Source organism: Ictalurus furcatus, chromosome 26, assembly GCF_023375685.1.
Source record: "Ictalurus furcatus strain D&B chromosome 26, Billie_1.0, whole genome shotgun sequence".
Lineage (NCBI taxonomy): Eukaryota > Metazoa > Chordata > Actinopteri > Siluriformes > Ictaluridae > Ictalurus > Ictalurus furcatus.
In genome coordinates this window covers 11,866,058-11,888,690 of record NC_071280.1, presented here as the reverse complement: position 1 = coordinate 11,888,690, position 22,633 = coordinate 11,866,058, and the positions used below count along the sequence as shown (strand labels likewise).

The 22,633-nt window shown below is 38.2% G+C and overlaps 1 protein-coding gene across 2 annotated transcripts; it reads left to right on the top strand.

The window, feature by feature from the left end:
* Positions 1-1,473: 1,473 nt before the first annotated feature.
* On the top strand, positions 1,474-21,913 carry fstl1a (follistatin-like 1a). 2 transcript variants are annotated; one of them, XM_053614984.1, is made up of 11 exons: positions 1,474-1,582; positions 1,684-1,740; positions 12,602-12,700; positions 12,937-13,066; positions 13,450-13,482; positions 13,936-14,066; positions 15,233-15,351; positions 16,610-16,722; positions 19,428-19,538; positions 20,063-20,163; positions 20,340-21,913. In XM_053614984.1, the coding sequence occupies exons 2-11, from the start codon at positions 1,684-1,686 to the stop codon at positions 20,379-20,381; spliced, it is 936 nt and encodes a 311-aa protein (XP_053470959.1). In that variant the 5' UTR covers positions 1,474-1,582; the 3' UTR covers positions 20,382-21,913. The 2 variants fall into 2 exon arrangements, with proteins under 2 accessions (XP_053470959.1, XP_053470958.1); XM_053614983.1 differs by having other exon boundaries at positions 12,599-12,700.
* The last annotated feature ends 720 nt before the right edge of the window (positions 21,914-22,633 follow it).

Here is a 22,633-nt window from a genome sequence, read left to right as displayed (position 1 = left end):
AGCAGCAGAATTAATTCAGAATTTTACAAAAACCCTTTGTCTGCCAATTTACAGAGAAATGCATACAAATTAATTGGGAGGAACTTCATCATGCAGCAAGACAATGACCCAGAACACACTGCCCTCTCAAAAAGGACTTTATCAGGAGGAAAAAATGGAAGGTTTTAGACTGGCCACGTCAATCACCAGACTTTTGATGATGTCAATGTGTCACAAGCTTGATGCAATTATTGCAAGCAAAGGATAAGCAACCAAAAATTAAGTCAGATGACATCACATGATATGCCATGGCCCAAATCGGTGGAAAATCTGAGGTCATGTAGAAAAATTGCAAGCTCCTCCAAATATTTGCTTGATTTTGCATTCATTTCTGCGATTGCAAAATCCTGGAGGGACTGACTTTTTATCACTTAAAAATTGGGTGGTCTGATACAAAAGGTTCTACATCTATCTGGATGGAAATACAGGAAGTAAAAGCTGAAATCCTAAAATCTTGTCTCATCGCCATCTTTTCATCTCAAACTCAAATGTCTTTGGCGTATAGCACAAACAAATGAATTGGCCCTGCCATTCCAGTACTTTCAGAGGGGACTGTATATCATGTGCGCGCCTTCTCATATTGAAAGCACCAATATTTACTCTTAAAGTACTGTAGTAAATCTATAGTATTATCGTAGTTAAATTTGTTATAAACATAATGAAAAACATACAGCATACTTACCACAGATTACCAGAGTAAAATCATGCAACATGCTTCAGAGTTTGCTACCTGTGACTATAATGTATAGTAAAACCCACAGACTAATTGTAAGCTAGAGTGAATTTTAAATCACTTAAACTAATTAGTGTATATATATATATATATATATATATATATATATATATATATATATATATATATAAAAACGTTGGTAAAATAACCTTTAATCCTTTCAGACCCTGCATCCATTGTGATGTGCAGTATGGTACATGATGGCCAGTGGTTCTTCATTAAAATGCATAATTAAGAGAAGCTTCACTGGTTGGTTAACAGAGAGTCTTGATTAACCTATCAGAGACGAGCTTTGCCTTTGTTTTTGAGCATCAAGTAAATTAAAAAAAATTTTTTGGAAGGAAGCATAGCAACAGTAACAAGGTCAGAAGAGTAAGGACCTTTCAAAACTTCTGCGCATATATATATATATATATATATATATATATATATATATATATATATATATATATATATATATATATTACATGGGTTATAGCATTAAGTGTCGTAGAACTGGCAGATGAATAAAACGTTCACTGAAGTCAGTTGGACATGAAAAACAAAATAAACACAAGTCTTATTTTCAAGTGTATATGTGTCAGAAAATGTTTTGTTGGTCTGAAGGGGATAATTATCCTGGAACAGGCAGCTTAGGGCACTATTTTTCTACACTATGTAGTAGGCTAGTATGCGGTCTGGGACACAGCCGGTGTCGTGCGCGAGCTTTCCTTCAGCTCACGGCGTCACAGCTGACGGTCGAAGCTACAAAAGCTTTAAACACACCGCCTGGGACACTCAGCGCGCGCGAGAGCAAGACGTCTGACTACAGTAAGTTACTCCATCTTCTAGCAAAGTCTTTAAGAGTTCATGTTCGGTGTAAGTTTGAAGGTTTGACTCGAATTATAAAGACTTTTTTCTTTCTTTTACAGATGTTGAGAAGCGCACCTTTGTTCGTTTTGCTCGCTGTGGCTGTCTGTCACGCCGAGGTGAGCTTTCCTTTATTGGGGGGATAAAGTGTGATTAGAAAAAGTCATTTTATTAGGATTTCCAAACTACAGGCAGAGTCACTCACAGCCAGTAAGGAGTCAGTTATTTCATTCTAACCTACATTTTGGTACAGAAGGTACCTACCTAAAAATTTTTTGGTAACTTATCAAAGCTACCAAGATACTGATGCTTTGTAACTGAAGCTTTGACTCGTTTTTATACACATAAATAAATACATTTTTATACACATAAATACATTTTTGTACACATAAATAAGAAATAATGGAAGCATAATACCACCAATTAGTGTCATGTGACTTCATGTAGGCTAGTAAATATACTATTTGTATGCTTTAAATTTTAAAAAAATAAAAATCAGGGTTCTTGCATCTGGAAAAGGCTTGGAATTAAATGAATAGGCGTGCAGTTTCAGTATGAAAACTGAGAGGAAATATTTTGGGAAATATTTGTCATGTTTTAGGTTTTGATGATCTTATGTTTTGATTTTCTTATGAACTCTGGACTTTCTTTGGTCAGAAATGGATTAATTTACTAATTCAAATCACAGGATATTATTCATGTCTGTACTAATTGTAATGTTATCGTTGTATTAGAAGAATACAAAGTTGTTAACTGGACTTTTTTCCTGGTTTCGTGACAATATAGCATGTTGCTGTTTTGTCCTAACTTCAAGACCGTCCTCCAGGATTTCACGCCATCGCAGAAATGAACGCAAAATCGAGCAAACTCCGCAATATTCGTGGGAGCTTGCGATGTTTCAAAATGGCAGCAGTTTTTCTGCAGATTTGTGACGTCATGTCAACGCGCATTCAGCCAAAACCCTCTTCGATTCATGTAACAATAAATGGTTAAAAATGACGATTTAATTCATGCAAATTTGCAATCCTTAGCAAATTGCTGTGGTATAAGAGGACTAAAACAATGTAGGACGTGCTGGAATAGGAAAATAATCACGTCGATGTGGTAATGGTAACTCCACTTGACGTTGGGCCACATCACACCACCCTGTTATTATTTGTCTTTTACCAGCATTATTTCTGTTCATTACGTAGTGACTATTAATAACACAAACCAAACTAAATGTTACAGAATAGCATTTAAATAAGGAAATATTTGTTGTTGTGGAACTCTCAGATCCTAATGAGTCTCAAACTGAGTGCTTAGTGTTGAGCAGTTTCTCAATTCACTAAACATTTAATTGTAAACATTATTCCTTGATTAGATATTAAGATTTTAGGGTATTTACAATGACATCATGACATCATTTAAACATAAATGCTAAAATTTCGAGTGTATGATTGTGCTTTTCATAATACAGTTAAATATGTTTAAAATGAGAGAGATACCCAAGCACAGGAACGAATGTTTTCATGAGGGCTCTGTATAAATTTAATCAAGTGATTCAAACTAGCTGTTTTCCAGACATTTAAAGTATGTTTGAGATTTATTTTAATTGAAGGAAGCCAAATTTTGGATGTTAAACCGGGCTTGGTTGATTGAGTACATTCGAGAAAATTTGGCTAAAAAAAATGAATTGAATAAACTTTATTAGAGATTGCTTTGAGTGAGACATTTCACGCTTGTTGGTGGTCTTTTCTCGCCATTGTGACCATCTTGGTGGCCAAGTTGAAGGTGTTTATTTAGTTAATGAACATGTTGTGTGGCCTCATGGTCCCTCAGCTTGACTGTAAATGAACTCACGCAAACAGATAAGTGTAAAAGCCAAGCGGAACCCCAGGATTCTGTAAGACAGATGTGTACAGCTGGTGTTTGTCCTCGCACTGACGAATTCTTATGCTGGCAATTAAAACCATTATCACCTGGGTGGTACAGAGCCGCTATAACACGCTGAGGCTTTTCCAAACACTGGAGTATGCTGTTGTCTTTGAACATACACTCGACAGACACACTGTGGCCACTAATGATGTGTTTGTGTGTCTCTGCCACTTGAACAGCTGCTGGTGAGTTAGTCAGCTGGTATTTTTTTAGCATTTAAGTGTTGACAAACACGGCTGAATGCAGCAGATGTGCTTGTCTTTTCATGTGTGTGCCGAGAGACTCTTTAAACAGACACACCTTGCTCGTTCTTTTACCACGTCGCGCTCGTGCCATATGAAGCAGCGCTTGAGAGGTATTAACAGTTCAGTGAGGACTGTGTGGCTAAACAAGCACAAATCAAACCTGATCAAAAGGTTTCCAGATCCGCTGCTAGAAGCTGGCTCTGTTTTTTTTTTTAACTCTTCATGATTGATCTGATCTAACAGCTGAATCACTTTTCCAAAAACATTGCAGTGTTCACTGAACTGTGCTCTGGCTTTCAGACAGTTCCAATAATGTGAACAGTTTTGGGGAAATGTAACATGTTGATCAAAGACATCCTTTTGTCTCTATAGCCATGCAGGAACATTTACCCTTACAGGAGTTGTGAGCTGTCAGTAGCTACCTCTGGTGTGATTGCCAGTGCACACTCCAGTCCCACCCTCAGGGCTGATCAGTTTCAGAAAATGTCAGCAGGTTTCTGAATTATTAAAAGCATGACACAGAAATTCAGTAAATGTCATGATGCAGGAAGTGCTGGACTCAGGGGAAATGAGTTATTTTGTAGCACAAGAGAAATGACCGTGGGATTGGGATCTATATTGTGGAAAAAATCACATCTGTGAATTAATTAACAGTATTATAAGCATACAGCCAACTGGTAAGAAATATTGCATGAGCAAGAGTGTTGCTATATTGGATATCACCATGGTTGTGGTTCAGCCACAGGTACTCACAGCTATGCTGATATTCAGTACAACAGCACAACTGCGAGTGTGATATCGCTTTTATACAACAGTTCTATAAACAAGACTTTGACTGTTGAGTAACTGACAATTCAGACACAGCATGGCCAAATGTTTTGTTTATTTTTGCTGTGTCAGCAAAAATAAGCCACAGCTAGATTGCCTGTAGCCATGCCAACACACACACTGACTGACACACTGACTGACTATCTATCTATCTTTCTCTTTCTCTTTCATCAATATCCAATGTCTTTTTCCTTCTTTCTTTCTTGTTGTCTGTCTGTATCCATTTCTTTCTTTCTTTCTTTCGTTCTTTCTTTCTTTCTTGTTGTCTCTCTGTATCCCTTTCTTTCTTTCGTTCTTTCTTTCTTTCTTGTTGTCTCTCTGTATCCCTTTCTTTCTTTCGTTCTTTCTTTCTTTCTGGTTGTCTCTCTGTATCCCTTTCTTTCTTTCATTCTTTCTTTCTTTCTTGTTGTCTCTCTGCATCCCTTTCTTTCTTTCTTTCTTTCTTGCTGTCTGTCTGTATCCATTTCTTTCTTTCTTTCTTCGTCTGTCTGTATCCGTTCCTTTCTTTCTTTCTTTCTTTCTGTCTGTCTGTATCCATTTCTTTCTTTCTTTCTTTCTTTCTTGTTGTCCGTCTGTATCCGTTTCTTTCTTTCTTCCTTTCTTTCTTGTTGTTTGTCTGTATCCATTTCTCTTTCTTTCTTCTTTGTCTGTCTGTATCCGTTCCTTTCTTTCTTTCTTTCTTTCTCCCTTTTTGTTCATGTTGTCTGTCTGTATCCATTTCTTTCTTTCTTTCTTTCTTGTTGTTTGTATCCATTCCTTCCTTTCTTTCTTTCTTTCTTTCATGTTGTCTCTCTGTATCTATTTCTTTCTTTCTTTCTTTCTTTTTTCTCCTCTGTCAATATAAGTTTCGTTCTGTTTTGTTTGTCTGTCTGTATCCATTTCATTAATTCTTTCTTTCTTTCTTTCTTTCTTTCTTATCCCTATTCTTACTTAGACAACATTATCTGGAGTAAATACAAGTTTTATGTGTAAGAGAACGAGAGAGAGAAAGACAGAATGAAACAACTGACTGCCAGCACAACTCTGTGTGATAATTGCTAGCAGGACTGTTGTATCATTCAAAGAGTATGAATGCCGTGTGTGTAATTTAACGTGCCTTGCATGCAGTTTCAGTTTGGAATTTTTGACTGATTTGTTGTAAAGTTATCAAATCCTACTGTACTGTCCAAGCATGTGGATAAAAGGTCAGTCATTTCAGTATTATAAGGCAACACATTTCCTGGGATAGAGAGAAAGATGGGAGAAAGGCACGATTTAGAATAGTTTCTGTTCTTCAGAACATCTGTGAGCTATTACTTCTAAAACTCCAGCCTAGCACAGCAAACCTACAGAGTGAGAACAAGGAAGGAAATTCAATACGGAGGGAAAAAAACAGTAAGTAAAACTGAACCGAGGCCACTGAGGCTAGTCTACGGACAGCGTGACGACACAAGAATTCCTTGTAAGATTTTTTGAGACACGTTTGTCTTTCCCCAAAGTGCCGGTATTACATTTCGATTCATGATTGACCTCTCACTGACACCGTTGTTCTTGATTGTACCACTGATTCATTTCTGTACTGTCCCATCACTTTTTTTGAGACGTTGGCGTCTGTCGTCTGTTCTTCTTCTTGTCCTCGATGTCATATTCAGCTAGAGAACATTCCATTGAGACAGGCTGATAAAGCTCCCTAGCGAGTGCATTAATGATAGTAAGGTCTTACTGTAAAAAAAAAAAAAGGTTCAGTTCACACAATCTGAAGAGCAAAATGAAGCACTAATGAGCGCTTGGCTGAGAAATACACTCTTCGTTCTATTGTGTTTCCAAGGATAGTTGAATGTGTACGTGTCTATTGTGGTGGGAAAGACTGGGGTTTCTTTCTTGCTGTATGAGACTCAGCAGATTCATAGTAAAAGACTAGGCTATGGATTTGATGTAGTGTTTTTTTGTTGTTGTTGTTGTAAATTTATGCCTAGCATATGAATGATCTCAGCTGTGTTGCTGTGACTGTAACCAACACACAATTTGGGAAACAGCACGTCATCCTATTAGTTCAAGTTGTGAATGTGCAGTTGAGATATGTTGATCTCCCCACCCATCTTTGTGCACGACTAATTAGAAACATGTGCATGCAGTGAAGCTTATCTCCATGTTTAACAAGCAGGAGGTTTGATTGGTGAGGTCCTTTTACCTTTTCTACACAGACCATCTTATCTCAACCTTAACAGAACCTTAAAAAAAGAGCTGGTCTCAGAATAACCAAAAGCAAAAATAATTCTTCTGCTAAACGTCATATTGAGGTGCTGCTTGGCTCTGAGTCATTCAACACTCAGAAATCAAGGCAGGCAGATGTACAAGACATAGTGTTAGAGCTGAGAGCAGTGGCCACCAACCCTCTTCCTTGAGATCTGCCTTTTTCTACAACCAAAATCTAACACACCCGTTTCCGTTGATCAAGAACTTCTTCAGGCAATGATTTGATGGTCAGGATGTGGTCATGATTATGGTTGGAGCTGAAGTCTTCAGGAAGGTAGATCTCCAGAACAGGGTTGGGGACCACTCCGAATATTATTGTGTCTTTAACCCCTTTACATTTGGGTGTAATTTTGCGTACCATGCTCAAAACTAAATGCTTATTATTCAGAGACTACAACAGTGAAGGTTAATTCCTTAGTACCAACTGACAGAAATGGTTAACCTCCGATACGTCAGTGGGTCCAGACAAATTCTCAGAATTGTTGTACTGCTTTGTTTGTCTTTTTTTTTGTGTGTGTGTGGTAATGGTAGTTTGCACACTACACGATCTCAGACAAGTCTACACGATTCACCTGGAGCATGATTAAAGATGATCCCTAAATCCAGCTTTCTTTCAAAAATAAACATGAGAGCTGTGTGCAGTTGGCAACTGGCGGTTGTGGTTGTTTCTGCACTATTTTGTACAGAAACAGAAAAAGAGGGAAATTAGAGAAAATTGGGAGGAAGGGTTGGATGGGGAGAGAGTCTCCTCAACCTCAAGTTCAGCACCATATCAGCATGGCTACTCGCACCGTCAACAGTAAATAAAATATCACTTCGCTAGTAGTATTTACTTTAGAACAGTCAACACAGACTCATTAGTTGGCAAAATATAGAACACTTACCATACAGTTCAATGTTTTGAGAAAGTAAATACATCGCCAACTCATGATTACTAATCTTCACTGGCTAACTTGTCTCTAACAAAACACACACTTTTATGGAGGCGTCCATGTTTTTTCCCCAAACCTGCGGAATTCCGAGTACAGACTTCCCACTTCCGAGGTAAATCAAACACAGTACAAGTCAGGGACAGGGAACTTAATTATTGTCCAACTTTAAGTAGTCGTTGATACATATTTCCAGTTTCTGAATCATCTGTTCCTTTAGTGTACAACAACACGTGCACACTCCTCACAGGACGCTAAGCTGCACTCTCTTCCATTCTCTTTTCTCCCATTAACCTAACGCCAGCTGTCCTAGTACAAGTCGGTCACACCCCGGGTCATGGTGTCCGAGTGTGAATTCACCCTGCGTGTGTGGGAGGGGGTAGCTGGAAATCACCATCTACAATCTGTAGTAGCTGACTGCCAAACACTAATGGACCCACACATACCTGTTCAGTAAATATCACATCACATCCTACTTTTTCTCAGTTACATGGTAAAGTTTTAGGCAAAGTTGTGCAAATGGTTGAATATATATACACCCACACATCTGGGGTGTGTGTGTGTGTGTGTGTGTGTGTGTGTGTGTGTGTGTGTGTTTTCATGCCTTTCATCCTAGGGTCTTTTACCCCTAACACTCACCAGACCTGGCTTGGAATGTGAGGAATGCACCACATGCTCTTTCATCATGGGTCACAGCTCACTGTCTGTTGGTGTATGTGTGTGTTTGTGATACCCCCTCAACGCAAGAACCTACCCCTGAGAAAACTTTACTCCACAATTGACATTCTTTGTTATTCTGTACTGTGGTTGCCAAATGCAGCCTTTTAAACCCCTCAGTGTGTACTTTCTTACTTTGTGTACCACAGTGACTCCTGTTATCCTCTTTTATTATTAGCAAACTTCAGGGTTAGTTTAATTAGTTTGCTTTCCCCTCCTTTGTTTCCACTTTGTGAATCTTATACACTTGCTATTAGATTGAGGATCTATGATGTGGTTTATGAAATGCTTTCCTTAGACCTTTTTGTTTTGTTCACTTCCGGTCTTATTTTCCCTTCTCCCCTTCTCAGATGTGTTCAGCTTTGTGAGTCCAGTTAAGTAAGACCATTAACCATGTTAAGACCATTAACATGCATCAACACTACACGTTTTACTCCCACCTCTTTGTGTCATGAAGGAACAATACATATTGACTTTTAGATGATTTTGATTGGTCAACTGTCACAATTAAGTTTACAGGGTGTGCACCTGTGGCTGTATATTCGAGCCAGTGCCTTTTTCCCGTTGATACCATGGGGAAATACAGACTACTCAGCCAAGTCCTTAGCAATTTCCAAACAACTGCAGGTACCAAGAGCACCTGTACAACAATTAAATACAAATATCAAAATCTTGGGACCACACAAATAAACTCCCAGGGATGAACAAACTTTGGTCCAAAAGGTTGAACTGAACCCCAGACAACAACAGAGGAACATGAAGGAGTTGTGGCATCAGGTAGAGAATGTGTACCATTTATTAAGAGAGTTCTACATTGCTGTTGGCCTGAAAAGCTGTTGCACAAGAAAGAAGCCCGTACTCCATGAGCAGCATAAAAAAGCCAGACTGGAGCTTGCAGGTGATCTCCAGCATTTTTCAGGAGTGTTTTCTGGTCAGATGAAACAAAAATTGAACTGTGTGGCCATAATGATCAAAAGGAAGAAACTTTTAATCCAACGACCACCATCCTACCCGTGAAGCATGGCGGTGGGAGTTTTCTGGAAAAGTGCCTGGTGCACTTCAGAAAATAGATGGCAGAGAATGGGAAGAGAATAAGACGGGAGAATCATCTAGAAATTCTTACGCAACATCAAGACATCAGCCAGAAAGTTAAAACTCAGTTGCAACCGAGTCTTCCAGCAGGACAATGATCCTAAGCATACATCCAAAATTGTAACAAAATGGCTTAAAGACAACAAGGTGAAAGTATTGGAACACCCTGACCTGAATCCCATAGAACAGCCATGGACTGAACTGAAAAAGTGTGTTTGAGCAAGGAAGCCCACACATCTGGCTAAAGTTATACCTGTTCTGTCAAGAGGAAAGGGCACAAATTCCAGAAAAGGATTGTGAGAGGCTTGTGGAAGGCTACCCCAAGCATTTGATTAAAAGGCAATATTAACAAAGTGCATGTAAACTTTTGATCCACTGAAAATCTGATATAGTAAATAAAAGCTGAAATAAATCTATTATTTTGTCATCACCTCTTAAGGAAATGAAATAGATGCCCTAGTAATGACTTAACACAGGAAACGTATGGTAACATGACTTGTGTGGAGTTTTGTAAAAGGTTATTAAGTCTGTCCTGCATTGAGGAGTTGTAAAGCTCTTCATCTTTATTAGCTCTTGACTGTACACATTCAGATTTGAGGCAAACAGCAGAATTAACATGTGATACCTGAAACTTAATCAGGAGTATTTACGTATTCCACATTTCTTGATTTGTTTTGTGCAACCGTTAACTTTGTCTGCCTAAAAACTGGTGGACTGTGACGACTAGCACACACAAAGCCCAATCATGAGTCAAGGCTAATGAGCTCATCTGAACTCTGAGCTAATCTGGAATGGAAATTCTTTCATGAGAAAAAAACAAACAAATTTTTTCCATGAAATGTTTCCTTTACCAGAACTGGACTGCTTCGTACTCCCATTCTTCACCAGAAAAGCACTCGTTCACCAACGTGTGTGAGAGAGAGAGTTAAAGACAACCTCAGGCTGACACACGTCTTGGAAGAGCATTGCTGTAATTAGGCTCTTTAAAGGAGCTGCAGGTTGTGTCTTGTTAAAACTGTGATGATAAAATCAGAGACCATTTTCGACTCTGAAAGTGACTCTTCTGGATTAACTCATGGTGTAGTGTGTGTTTTTGGTCAAACCTTAGACCTACCTATGACTCCTCTACTGAAATGAGCACTGCTGCTGGTAGATGGACACAGTTTCACACTTCCCACACACAAACAAAATGAAATGAAGACTTCAAACTACTGGGATTGTAACACAGAACAGTATCTGGCATCTCGCATACATTAAGGGGTAATTAGGGATAAAAATGTTCCGCTTTGCTTGTTTTTATATATAATTATACAACACGGCTATCAGAAAACAAAAAAAACAAGAAAAGAAAATTCTGTGTTCTGCTTTTATTTATTCAAATGATTCCTGTATGAATAAAATGGTGGCTTTTTATGTAGACCTAAAGTAGTGCAAGAAAACATTACAGCGGTTATAACGACTCCGAAACATCAATTTATGACCAAATAATGTCAAAATTAAGATTCTCACTTTAATTATTCAAATGCATTTTAATACTAAATTTAAATCATTCAAGTACATTCTAAGCATTTTTAATATTGATAATCTTTAATATTATATCTAAAGCAACTGGTTTTAGTCCGGCGTTAGTGACGGGTTTTAGTCCGGCGTTAGTGACGGGTTTTAGTCCGGCGTTAGTGACGGGTTTTAGTTCGGCTAGATAAAGCTACAGGCATGTGAGAGTGTATTTGAGCGTGAGATTTGGAAAGGCTCCTACATTCCTCTCTTCTGCTCAGGAGGGGAGAATATTTGCTCTCTCATTGCCTCACTTTTTTTTATTTGCCTTTATTCCACACTCATGTTGTTTCCAGAGAAATATGGCTTGCATGGTGTGGGTGTTTTTGCTTCTGTCTTAGGGAGAGACGCAGAGTGAAGCTGCCATTTCATATCAAGCTGTATAATCACGTTTTCATGTATTTCCCTCTCACCACGTCTCTGTCTTCACTGTCAGCCCTTTCAGTGATCACATTCATACTTGCCTGTGCGTTAAGGCCAGCCGCTGTCTTCGGGTCTTTGACCGAGCGTGTGCAAGCCTCTGTGAGTACATAATACCTCCGAATGACAGAAAAGTATACAGTGATGTAACTTATTGCCGTATCGATATATCGTCCAGCCCTTGGTCCATAAACGTAAATCATGCTGACTGTGTGTGTGTTCTTGGAAGAAAAGAAAATACTAAGAACACAAAAAGCAGCTGACTGTGTGTGTGCCGTCTGTTCTGTAGAAGTGTCGACCTCTGTTTGTTTCTGTGTGTGTGTGTGTGTGTGTGTGTGTGTGAGAGAGAGAGAGAGCGAGAGAGAGAGAGAGAGAGGGCATGTGCAGGGCTATTATTATGTTAAGCTCCAGGCTCCAGACTCGCACCCTTTTACTTAATGGTCAAAGGTGAACAGTTTGGAACCCCATCTGGAGCTGAGTTAATGAGAGAACAGGGCTGTGTGCAAGCGTGTGTGCGTGCGCGCGCGCGTGTGTGTGTGTGCGTGTGTGTGTGCGTATGTGTGTGTGTGCGTGACTCAGACAGCACTGCAAGAACAGCACATTCAGTATGCGTGTCTGTGTGTGCACATTAGCGTGTGACTCAATGGAAAAGACCTGAATAAGATGAAGCAGAACTATGATGTGTGTGTGTGTGTGTGTGTGTGTGTGTGTGTGTGTGTGTGTGTGTGTGCGCATACACATAACAGCTGTTTATTAAGGTCTGATTATGATCAAAGTGTGTGTGTGGGATGACTAAAGCTTGCAGCTTACACTGTATATCATGATGAGACACCTTTTTATATTTGCCATGATTATAATTTTCAAAAAGTCTAGAGAGTAAAAAAAGTGTAATACCTTTCAATAACACTAGATGGCAGCAAAACAGTTGTTTTCCCATTAACAAATTGAGACATTTGTGTGCTGTGAAATGCCTTACAGTATGTGTAGAAATATATCCCTGTGTGCTAAACTTTGGTGTGTGTGTGTGTTTCTTTATGCAGCAGCTGAAAAGTAAGAGTAAGGTGTGTGCCAATGTGTTTTGTGGAGCAGGACGAGAATGTGCTGTGACCGAGAAAGGAGAACCCAGCTGCCTGTGTATTGAGGTGATTGAAACACACACACATGAAACATAGACATAAGAAATACAGAACCCCATACACTTATATATCCTGATATACATGCGCACACAAACACAGACTCTATTTTTTCTTTATGCGTACTCATGTTATCTGTTAGTTATTTATATTTATAGGTTTATACAGACAGTTCATCAGAATAAAATACCTGTGTGCATGTGTGTATGTGCGCGTGTGTTTGCTGGTGTGTCTGACTTTTTCAGCAATGTAAACCCCACAAGCGTTCAGTATGTGGCAGTAACAGCAAGACATACCGCAACCACTGTGAGCTTCACCGTGATGCCTGTCTGACCGGACTCAAGATACAAGTGGCTTATGATGGACACTGTGAAGGTGTGTCGTGTCCTCATAACGATACACTATGAATATGTGACAGTTTTGACCTGGTGCGGAAGGAAAATGTAGGCATACTGTAACATTATCTATCTCTAGTAACACATAAGCTAGATTTACAGACGTGTGTGTGTGTGAGAGAGAGAGAGAGAGCGAGAGAGAGAGAGAGAAATATCTGGGGTCTTTCTACTGTACTATTCTGTACATCTAATCATCTATACAACCTAACCTCCATTTTAAAATTTTATAATAATGAATTCTTATTTGTGTTTCATCCTGCTAAAATTTTCACTTCTTAGTCAAAGGATTCTGTTAACTCAACAGCGCTACCTTTGAACTCAGTGCTTTTCCCTTTTTTTTAAATTTATTTATTTTTTTTTTAGAGAAAAAGACAGACAAGGTTGCTGCCAGCCCAAGTGAGTACACATCACCATTCTGTGAAAAAGCATGAAAAACCTGGAGCTTGAATATCTAGAAATAGCTAGAAATATCTACGAGTGCAATATCTGTACGCTGTCTTGTATTAAGGGCTCTATCCAACTTCATGAGCTTTTCATGATTCACTTTGTTATATTAAAGTTCTTTTTATTGAAAATCCTTTCTCGGGAGCTGGAATGTTTCTGTGTTTGATAGTGTTTACTTTTGCTAGGGAGGTTTTATTCATTTTTATGAGAATTCTGAGTTCTGAAGTGCAGTAATGCACCATATGAGGTTTTAGTGAAGTACCAGGAGACATTTATGCCCATATTAGATATTTGTGATAAGATTAGCCATTAAGGCCATAAAGATCTTATAAAGACGTCTGCTGATATATATCATTTATCATTTTATTTCTGATTGTAAATTTTTTTTTATCCCCTGTTGGTTAGTTGTGTGTTACCTTGCGGATCGTAACGAGTTGAGGAGCCGTGTGATCGAGTGGCTGCAGACCGAGGTGGTTTCAGATGGCTGGTTCAGCAAAGGCTCCAACTTCAGTGACGTCCTGCTGAAATACTTCCAGGTGTTTGTCTGTGTGTGTGTGTGTGTGTGTGTGTGTGTGTGTGTGTGTGTGTGTGTGTGCTCGCTCTTTTTTTTTTTATTATTATTTTTTTAACTTGTAATGACCAGATTCAAAGGTCTGAATATTCTGCCTTCCATAAGTAGTATTTAATAATAAAAACTCCAGTTTTAACCCTGTGGTTATTCAAGAAACATTCAAACACATTCACACATTCCTCCAGCTGAATGTTTTGAAGTTCTAGTACCAGTGGCTGTTATGCAACTTCGGCTTCAGTTAGTGGAAAACTCAAATAAAGGTAGTAATACAAATAAATGTGTGTGTGTGTGTGTGTGTGTGTGTGTGTGTGTGTGTGATGGGTGAAGGCTGAATGGATTCATTTATCCAATTTATTGACCTACAGGCTGCATGCTTTCTGTATCATCATGACTAGTCATTTTGAAGCTATGCAAATACAGCTGAATCACAGTGAGTGTGTGTGTGTGCTGTGGAGGGATTAGTCAGGTCAGTGTTTGGATGGCAGGATCATAGATAATAATTGTAATTGATTGAATTGTGGTAAAATTGTTAACACGTATACATTAATACCATAGCACTGCTGAATTATTGATTCTGATTGGTCAGAAGGTGTTAGTTCGTTTCTATAACAGCAGCTCTGACCGTAGTTCCAGCTGCAAGGTTTATATTAATGCACTCGGTTTAATATGTTATAGTCTTACATAACAGCTTACACAGGGACTTGAGTGGTGGATGAAGTACAGAGTCTTCCTTCTGGAAAGAAAAGTACTCCCATCTCTGAAAAGATGAATTCTACTGGGGGGTCTAAAATGAACACACACTGACACACTGCTGTTCACAGAGACATCCCAGGCCTGAACGCTCTGTGGTAAACCACACCTTCTCACTCATAGCACAGAACTAAGAGTTAACAGAAGTAAAAGGCTGAAAAGGCATGACGGAGGACTGAAGCACATAATCTGAGATTCCTTTATCTCTAACAGTCTCTCCAAAAATGTGTTTTGTATAAATGTTTGTTGACCCTCCTTCCAACAGTTGCCTTTCTATTACAAGTGAGAACTTTAGCTTGAAAATTGCTGGAGTAATGCTTTGCTGCTAATACTGTGTGTGTGTGTGTGTATATGATAAGTATGTGTACCATCTCCCTGCAGAACTATGATAATGGAGATGCTCAGCTGGACTCCACCGAGCTCCTTAAGTTTATTCAGCATAATGAGACGGCCATCAACATCACCTCATACACGGATGAGGAGAACAACAGATTGCTGAGGTAACACACACACACACACTCACTCATAAACATTACATATTGATGCATGCAGTTTTTTCACTGACACTTTATATTATAAATCCACTTTTTAATAATGTAATGAATTGATATTGCAGTGGTTGATTTGTTGTCATTACAAAATAAATGGATTAACATGTAATGGTTTGTTTGTGTCAAGATCATCTCATGTCAGTATCGTCTCTTATCGTGGCTTTAGTGTATTGTTTCATAAGTGTATTGCTCAACTAGAATTACTCTCTTCATTATTATTTAAAATAGAAGAAAATGGTCAGAATGGAGAAAAACTTTCTAGGAGCAGCAAACGTTTGATTTGATAGTGTAAGCTGAGTCCAGATCAATTCTTGAATGTGATCCTCGGGAGCAGAAGCATCAGTCAGAACGTGCGAAAATCATTAAAGTTCCAAGTTAAAGTCTTTATCTCTTAAGCTAAAGTCATAGATAAGTGGGTCCAAGTCAGCACTCGAGTTAAAACTTCAAAAGTTCAAAACTCACTGTTACCTAATCCTAAAGCTAGCTTTTTTTTTTAAAAAAAATTATTTTTAATTTAAGACCCATTCACTTCATTAGTATGTATAAGGGTTATTTTATGTACAACAATTGTTACATATACTGGTGTTCAAAGCTCTGAATAGAACATTTACATCTACACTTATATCAGGTCTTAACTTATATTTTTGTCATCTGAGTAAATGTGAATACAGAATATGCAATATGAAGAAAAAAATAATGAAAAATTACAACAAAAAACATTTTTGAGTGGTACAATGTAATTTCTTGATTTATTTATTTATTTTTTGTAAAAAAGAAATATTATCTCATCTTAATTAACGCAACACACAAAACAATCTCCTCTTATGCTGCCCTCAATTACCCCCAAATAACACATGGAATATAAAACAGCATACGCTCTTTAAAAGTGGTGCACTAAAGAAGAATCCATACTGAGGCTTCTACTAGTGCTAGTGTTTTATTAGATCTATTACCATTATCTGAATTGGCTGTGTTCTTGTATTTCTTGTGAGATATATCATAGATAAGAGTTTATAAACCCCCTAGATCGATTATTACACATTATCTTTCACCACAAAAGACTGACTGGTTTATTTATTTATTTATTTATCTTTAGCTTTATCGTGGGACTACATTTTGATTATATTTTATCAATACACTTATTGATTGAAATATGGTTTTCTGAATTAAGAGGTTTGCTTGTATATTTTATGTGTGTCTTTATTAGGAGTCTGTGTGTGGATGCCCTGATTGAGCTCTCGGACGAGAATGCTGACTGGAAATTGAGTTTTGATGAGTTTCTCAACTGCCTCAAGCCTGGCTTCAATCCTCCTGAGAAAAGTAAGCGACCTACTACTACCTAAAGTATTTGTGTTGTGTGTTAATCCTAATTGTACACAGTATATCATGCAATTTTACCTTGTAATTATAGATTACAATGTATTATGGAAGATGGACTGATTCTAGATCAGGTGTATATGTATAATATATATGTATATGTATATGTGTATATATATATATATATATATATATATATATATATATATATATATATATATATATATATATATATATATATAATATAAGGACCAGTCTTTTATGTGGCAATTCTGTGAAGTGTGTGTTTGTGTGTGCATGCGCTCATCTATACTGTTTTTTCTTCTCTCTGCCAACAATTAAGCTGCACCCTGGACAAGGCTAATTTGTTTGTCAATCTGACAGATTTGTCAGCAGAAGCCGGAGAGGCAGATTAAACTGACCAGAAATAAAACTTTTTCTGAAATTACAAATGAGAGATCCTATTACAAATACAAGTCCAAAGAGAGAAATTCAAGCCTCAATCTTAAACATACTGTAGATGCTTTATTACTTATACAGTGTCGATTATTTATTTATTTATCTGTATAGCGCTTTTTACAATGGACATTGTCTCAAAGCAGCTTTACAGAAACATATACGGTATACAGATTTTAAATGTGATTTTTTTTTAAAATACAGATTTTTAAATTTATCCCAATTGAGCAAGCCGGTGGCGATGCTGGCAAGGAAAAACTCCCTAAGATGTTAAGAGGAAGAAACCTTGAGAGGACCCAGACTCAGAAGGGAACCCATCCTCATCTGGGTAACAACAGATAGTGTAAAATGAAGTCTGTTTGGCCTTAGAAGCAGCCGTAGTCCCAGCAATCTGGAATTGGAGTAGATGAGGGCTCCTTCGAGAGGTAGGACATCTGAATGGATCAGGCAGGTCCGGAGAGCAGAAAGGATCAGGATCTCTAGTATCTCCATAAAATCGTGTGTGGCTCAACAGAAGGAGAGAGGGACAGAAAAGATTATTAGGACTGTGCTTTGCGTAACAGAAAGTCTACTCATGGTAGGCATGAGTAAACAAATACGTTTTAAGCCTAGACTTAAACACTGAGACTGTGTCTGAGTCCCGAACACTAATTGGAAGACTGTTCCATAACTGTGGGGCTCTATAAGAGAAAGCTCTTCCCCCTGCTGTAGCCTTCGCTATACGAGGTACCGTTAAATAGCCTGCATCTTTTGATCTAAGCAGGTGTGGCGGATCATAGAAAAGCAAAAGGTCGCTTAGATACTGTGGCACGAGACCGTTTAGTGCTTTATAAGTCAGTAATAGTATTTTAGAATTAATACGTGATTTTACTGGGAGCCACTGCAGTGTTGATAAGATCGGGGTGATGTGGTCGTATCTTCTGGTTCTAGTTAGGACTCTAGCAGCTGCATTCTGGACTAACTGGAGTTTGTTTATGCTCCTACTGGAACATCCAGACAGTAAGGCATTACAGTAATCTAGTCTAGAGGTCACGAAAGCATGAACTAATATTTCTGCATCATGTATTGACATTATATTTCTTATCTTAGCAATATTTCTGAGATGAAAGAAGGCTATCCTAGTAATATTATCTACATGAGCATCAAATGAAAGACAATAATCTACACTCAATAATCACACCAAGGTCTTTTACTGCTACACATGATGAAACAGAAAGACCATCCAGAGTTACTGTGTAATCAGAAAGCTTACTTCTAGCTACACGTGGTCCTAGTACAAGTACTTCTGTCTTATCAGAATTAAGTAAGAGGAAGTTAATAAGCATCTTTTACACATTCCTCAACTTTATTAATAATGAGTCTTTATTGGTCACATATACAGTAGAACACAGTGAAATTGTTTTCTTCGCATACCCCAGCCTGTCAGGAAGTTGGGGTCAGAGCGCAGGGTCAGCCATGATACGGCGCCCCTGGAGCAGAGAGGATTAAGGGCCTTGCTCAAGGCCTAACAGTGGCCACGTGGCAGTGCTGGGGCTTGAACCCCCGACCTTCCAAGCAATTAACCCAGAGCCTTAACCGCTACGCCACCACTGCCCTAAGCTGCTGTCTGTCCTCTGGCTTCACTGAAACATACAACTGCGTATCATCAGCATAACAATGGAAGCTAATTCCATGTTTACGAATAATTTGACCTAGAGGTAGCATATATAAAGTAAAAAGCAGTGGGCCTAAAACAGAACCTTGTGGAACACGGGTATAGATTGTCTATAGTTCAGGAGGCTCTCCTTCTATGCTGTTTGAAATATTACCAATTTTCTTTTGAGTGGAGCCACTCTGTCTAGCATGTAGCGGAGTGTTGACTCTAAGCATTCAGTTGCCTGATCGAGTTCTATGGGATCAGACGGTGATCCAAATATAATTGATGTCTCTGGGAGGTTATTGATGAAGCTTGAGGCAGTATCTGATGTGAAAGCATGTTTTACGCAGTGGCGAGGTGGAAATATTATGATCAATAGGTATTATGAACGAGATAAGATAATGGTCCGAGACAACTTCAGACTGCGGAAAAATTACAATATTTTCTATATTTAATCCGTAAGTTATTACGAGGTCAAGAGTGTGACCACCATTATGAGTAGATCCGATTACGTTCCGATTGGTGGGGTTGCGGAGAGAACCTGTCACAAACTTTTATAACTGACTGAAACCACTGATGTGTTTGTTGATATTTGTTTCTTGTGTCATATATTCAGAGTGTGCACTGGAGGATGAGACGTATGAGGACGGAGCTGAGACACAGGTGGAGTGTAACCGCTGTGTCTGTGCCTGTGGGAACTGGGTCTGCACCGCTGTGACCTGCGACGGTGAGTGAAAACTCTGATCTGATACCGTCTGCCTTTTGTCTGTCTCCTTCCCTATCGCACAACTTAGACGCGCCAACGATTAACTAGAACCACCAAACTTTTGTGTCCTTTTGTGTAAATGTTTGCTTTAGTCTTTACTTCTAGTTTCACCTTTGATGGCATTTTGAAAAATTAGTGATCAAGAAAGTAATTCACTTGGTCTGTAATTTATCTGCTCCTTCTTAATCTCTACTCATGACACGTTATTGATTTCACAGGAGCATTTCACCAAGTGTAATCACTACTGTCAGCAATAGGCTATGTGAATCTACAGTTTGAGCCGCAAAGAATTCAGCCCCAGCCTCTACTACGTTCCCTTTTGTGTATTATTTATTTATACTTACTAATGACTTTGTGTGGATGCCAAGAATCGACCCTTATTTTGATTTTATTGTATTGTTTCCTTGAAAGAAAGAAAGTGCTTATGAACTGTGTGTACCTTTATGCTAGAAAGATAACTCTTGTCTGTGTCTCTTTGTTTGTAGGTTCAGAGAAGTTACCAGCTTTGGAGGAAATGGATGGAGGGGATAAAGAGATGACCGAGGAAGAGTGGAGCCGCAGAGTCGCTGAGCTCAACAAACACCAGGTGACTATAACCAAAGCACATTACATTGATTTCTCATTACATGTCACTTAAATAGTAGTTTACTATATTATTAAATTTTTTTTTTGTTTATTTATGCCAGAAGTGTTCTCGTGCTTTAGACAACTCATGATCCATATTTATTCGTTTTTATTAAAGCAAGCCGTTTCTTTCTTTAGGAAACTGTAGAGAAGATGAAAGTGAACACCAAGGAGGTCTAAGTAAAAGCGACGATGCAGAAGAGCAGATTAAAGGACGATGATATTGGACGTGAATAGTCTACCACTCTTGTTCAGTCCACTGTAGTGATATCATTTGTGTGGTTTTACTTTATATTGTTTCATATCATTGTGTTAATTATTCTAAATTTCAGTACACACTGTTTTAATGTTAATCTTTTGAGGAGATCTCATAGAGACCTACTCTGTTTACTATGACTTTTTCTTTTCTTTTTTTTTTAGAAACTATATTTTATACTACCACCTTTTGAAATGGTGTTGAGAGTTTCCTAGCAGTTGGCAAAGTTTGAATGAATGTGTGGTTGTGCTCACAGCACTGATGTATTATCTATATAATCACGGTAATGAATGCTTGGAAAAACAAAAGCAATCCAAAATCAGCATGAAACATGTTACGCCACTGATAAACAGCACCAAGGCACTTAAGCTCTTCGTCAGACAATTTATTAGATGGCCGGTAATTTTTAACTCCTCACATTAATAAACCACCAAAGGACAGTCTGTACCACACGGGTCAGGTTAAACACTTTACACTCAGCTTACAATTAAAATGATCAAGGTGTTGTAGGAAATTCTTGAGTATTTCCACAACAGGCCCAGTTTTGGGGAACGAATCTGAGAAGAACAGCTTTTATGAAACAGAAGATTAAAAAGATGAACAGGTAAACCCACCTTTTCTATAAGCGGGTCGTCCCTTCTCAGGCTCAAAAGGAATGAAATTCTATTTACATTACTGATTATTGCCATCAATGAGTATTCTAAATTATATGCCTATTTACACGAGTTGACATCATTGTCTCCATTTTGATGTTCCTTTTGATAATATGATCCAATGTGATTCGGTTCTATCAGTGATAGAACTTTGATCAATATAAGGATATCTATTTACTCTGGTTAAATATATGGATGTACTGATTATGAGAAGTAAAGTAAATCATAAATTAAGACCCCTTCTTCTCTAAAGTAGATGCAAATAGTAAAACATGAGGGGATAATGTGGTGTACTGTTACCACCCCAAATCTGATTCTTTCCCCAATGATGATACATTTTTCTTTGTTCAGTAACACATTTGTAAATCAGTTTATTCATTTATTACGTTTAGATTATATGGATCATCCACCATACAAGTCCCTGTGCAGGTTGTTGCTATTTTATATCTAATACAAATGGCATCTATAAATAAAACAGTATATACGGTATGTACATCAGGTACAGGATAAACTGCTGAATAAGGAATCCTGAGCATGATTTATTAGATTTTTTGAGGAAATGTGATATGTTGTTTCAACGTTTGCCGTGAACTAAATAGTATTCAGTGACAGTTCTGGTCTCGGAGACTTACTCACACACTTCCTGAAATGTACAGTGCATTACATTATTGGGTGTATCAGTGTAATTTATTCACTTTGTATTCTTGTACACTTTGATACACTGCCCTTGAATTGTTCATTTTAAACAGCCAACACATCTGGCATAGCACCAATAAACCATGTAGTGTATCAAAAATGATGAACCGGCTTGGTGTATTTTGTTTCTTTTTATATTTTACAAACAGTTAACATTTGCAAAACAGATACACAGACAAAAAACTGAGTAATACCTTGTAATGCTGTTTTTTAAACATGATGTAACAATGTTCTATTATTATCATTAATTTCATGCTCTCATTGCCAGTAAATTCACCATAGCAGTGCAAGTTATACGTGTTAAATATCCTTACTGGCTCTTGCTCAGCACAGATTGTTATGTCCATCAATGGAAAATGGCAAGCACTAACCAGATACTATTTGGATGGTGGATGAATCTCAGCATAGCAGTGACATAGACATGGTAGTGTGAGTGGTGCTGGTAGAAACACCCCAGTGTGTGACTGCTGACTGCTGACCAGAAAACAGTCCACTAAGCAAATATATCCAGTCAGAAACAGGGACAGATGAACAGATAGGGTAGGAATGCTTAATAAAGTGGTCAATCAAAATGCACTGTGTTTAAATCGACAGAAACACTGCACTGGCTGATAAACGCATACCAGCACATCAGTGCCACGTGTCAGGCTCAGTGCTGAGAATGGACCAGCATTCTGAGAAATTTTCAGCAAACTGAAATAATAACTGGCCAGTGGTTGTCTTATAGTGGCCACTAAGTGTAATATTTTAACATTAAACATATTGTGCATTAGCACAAGTCAACACTTTCTGCTCTTACATCATTTCACACGTGAATAATTTACACA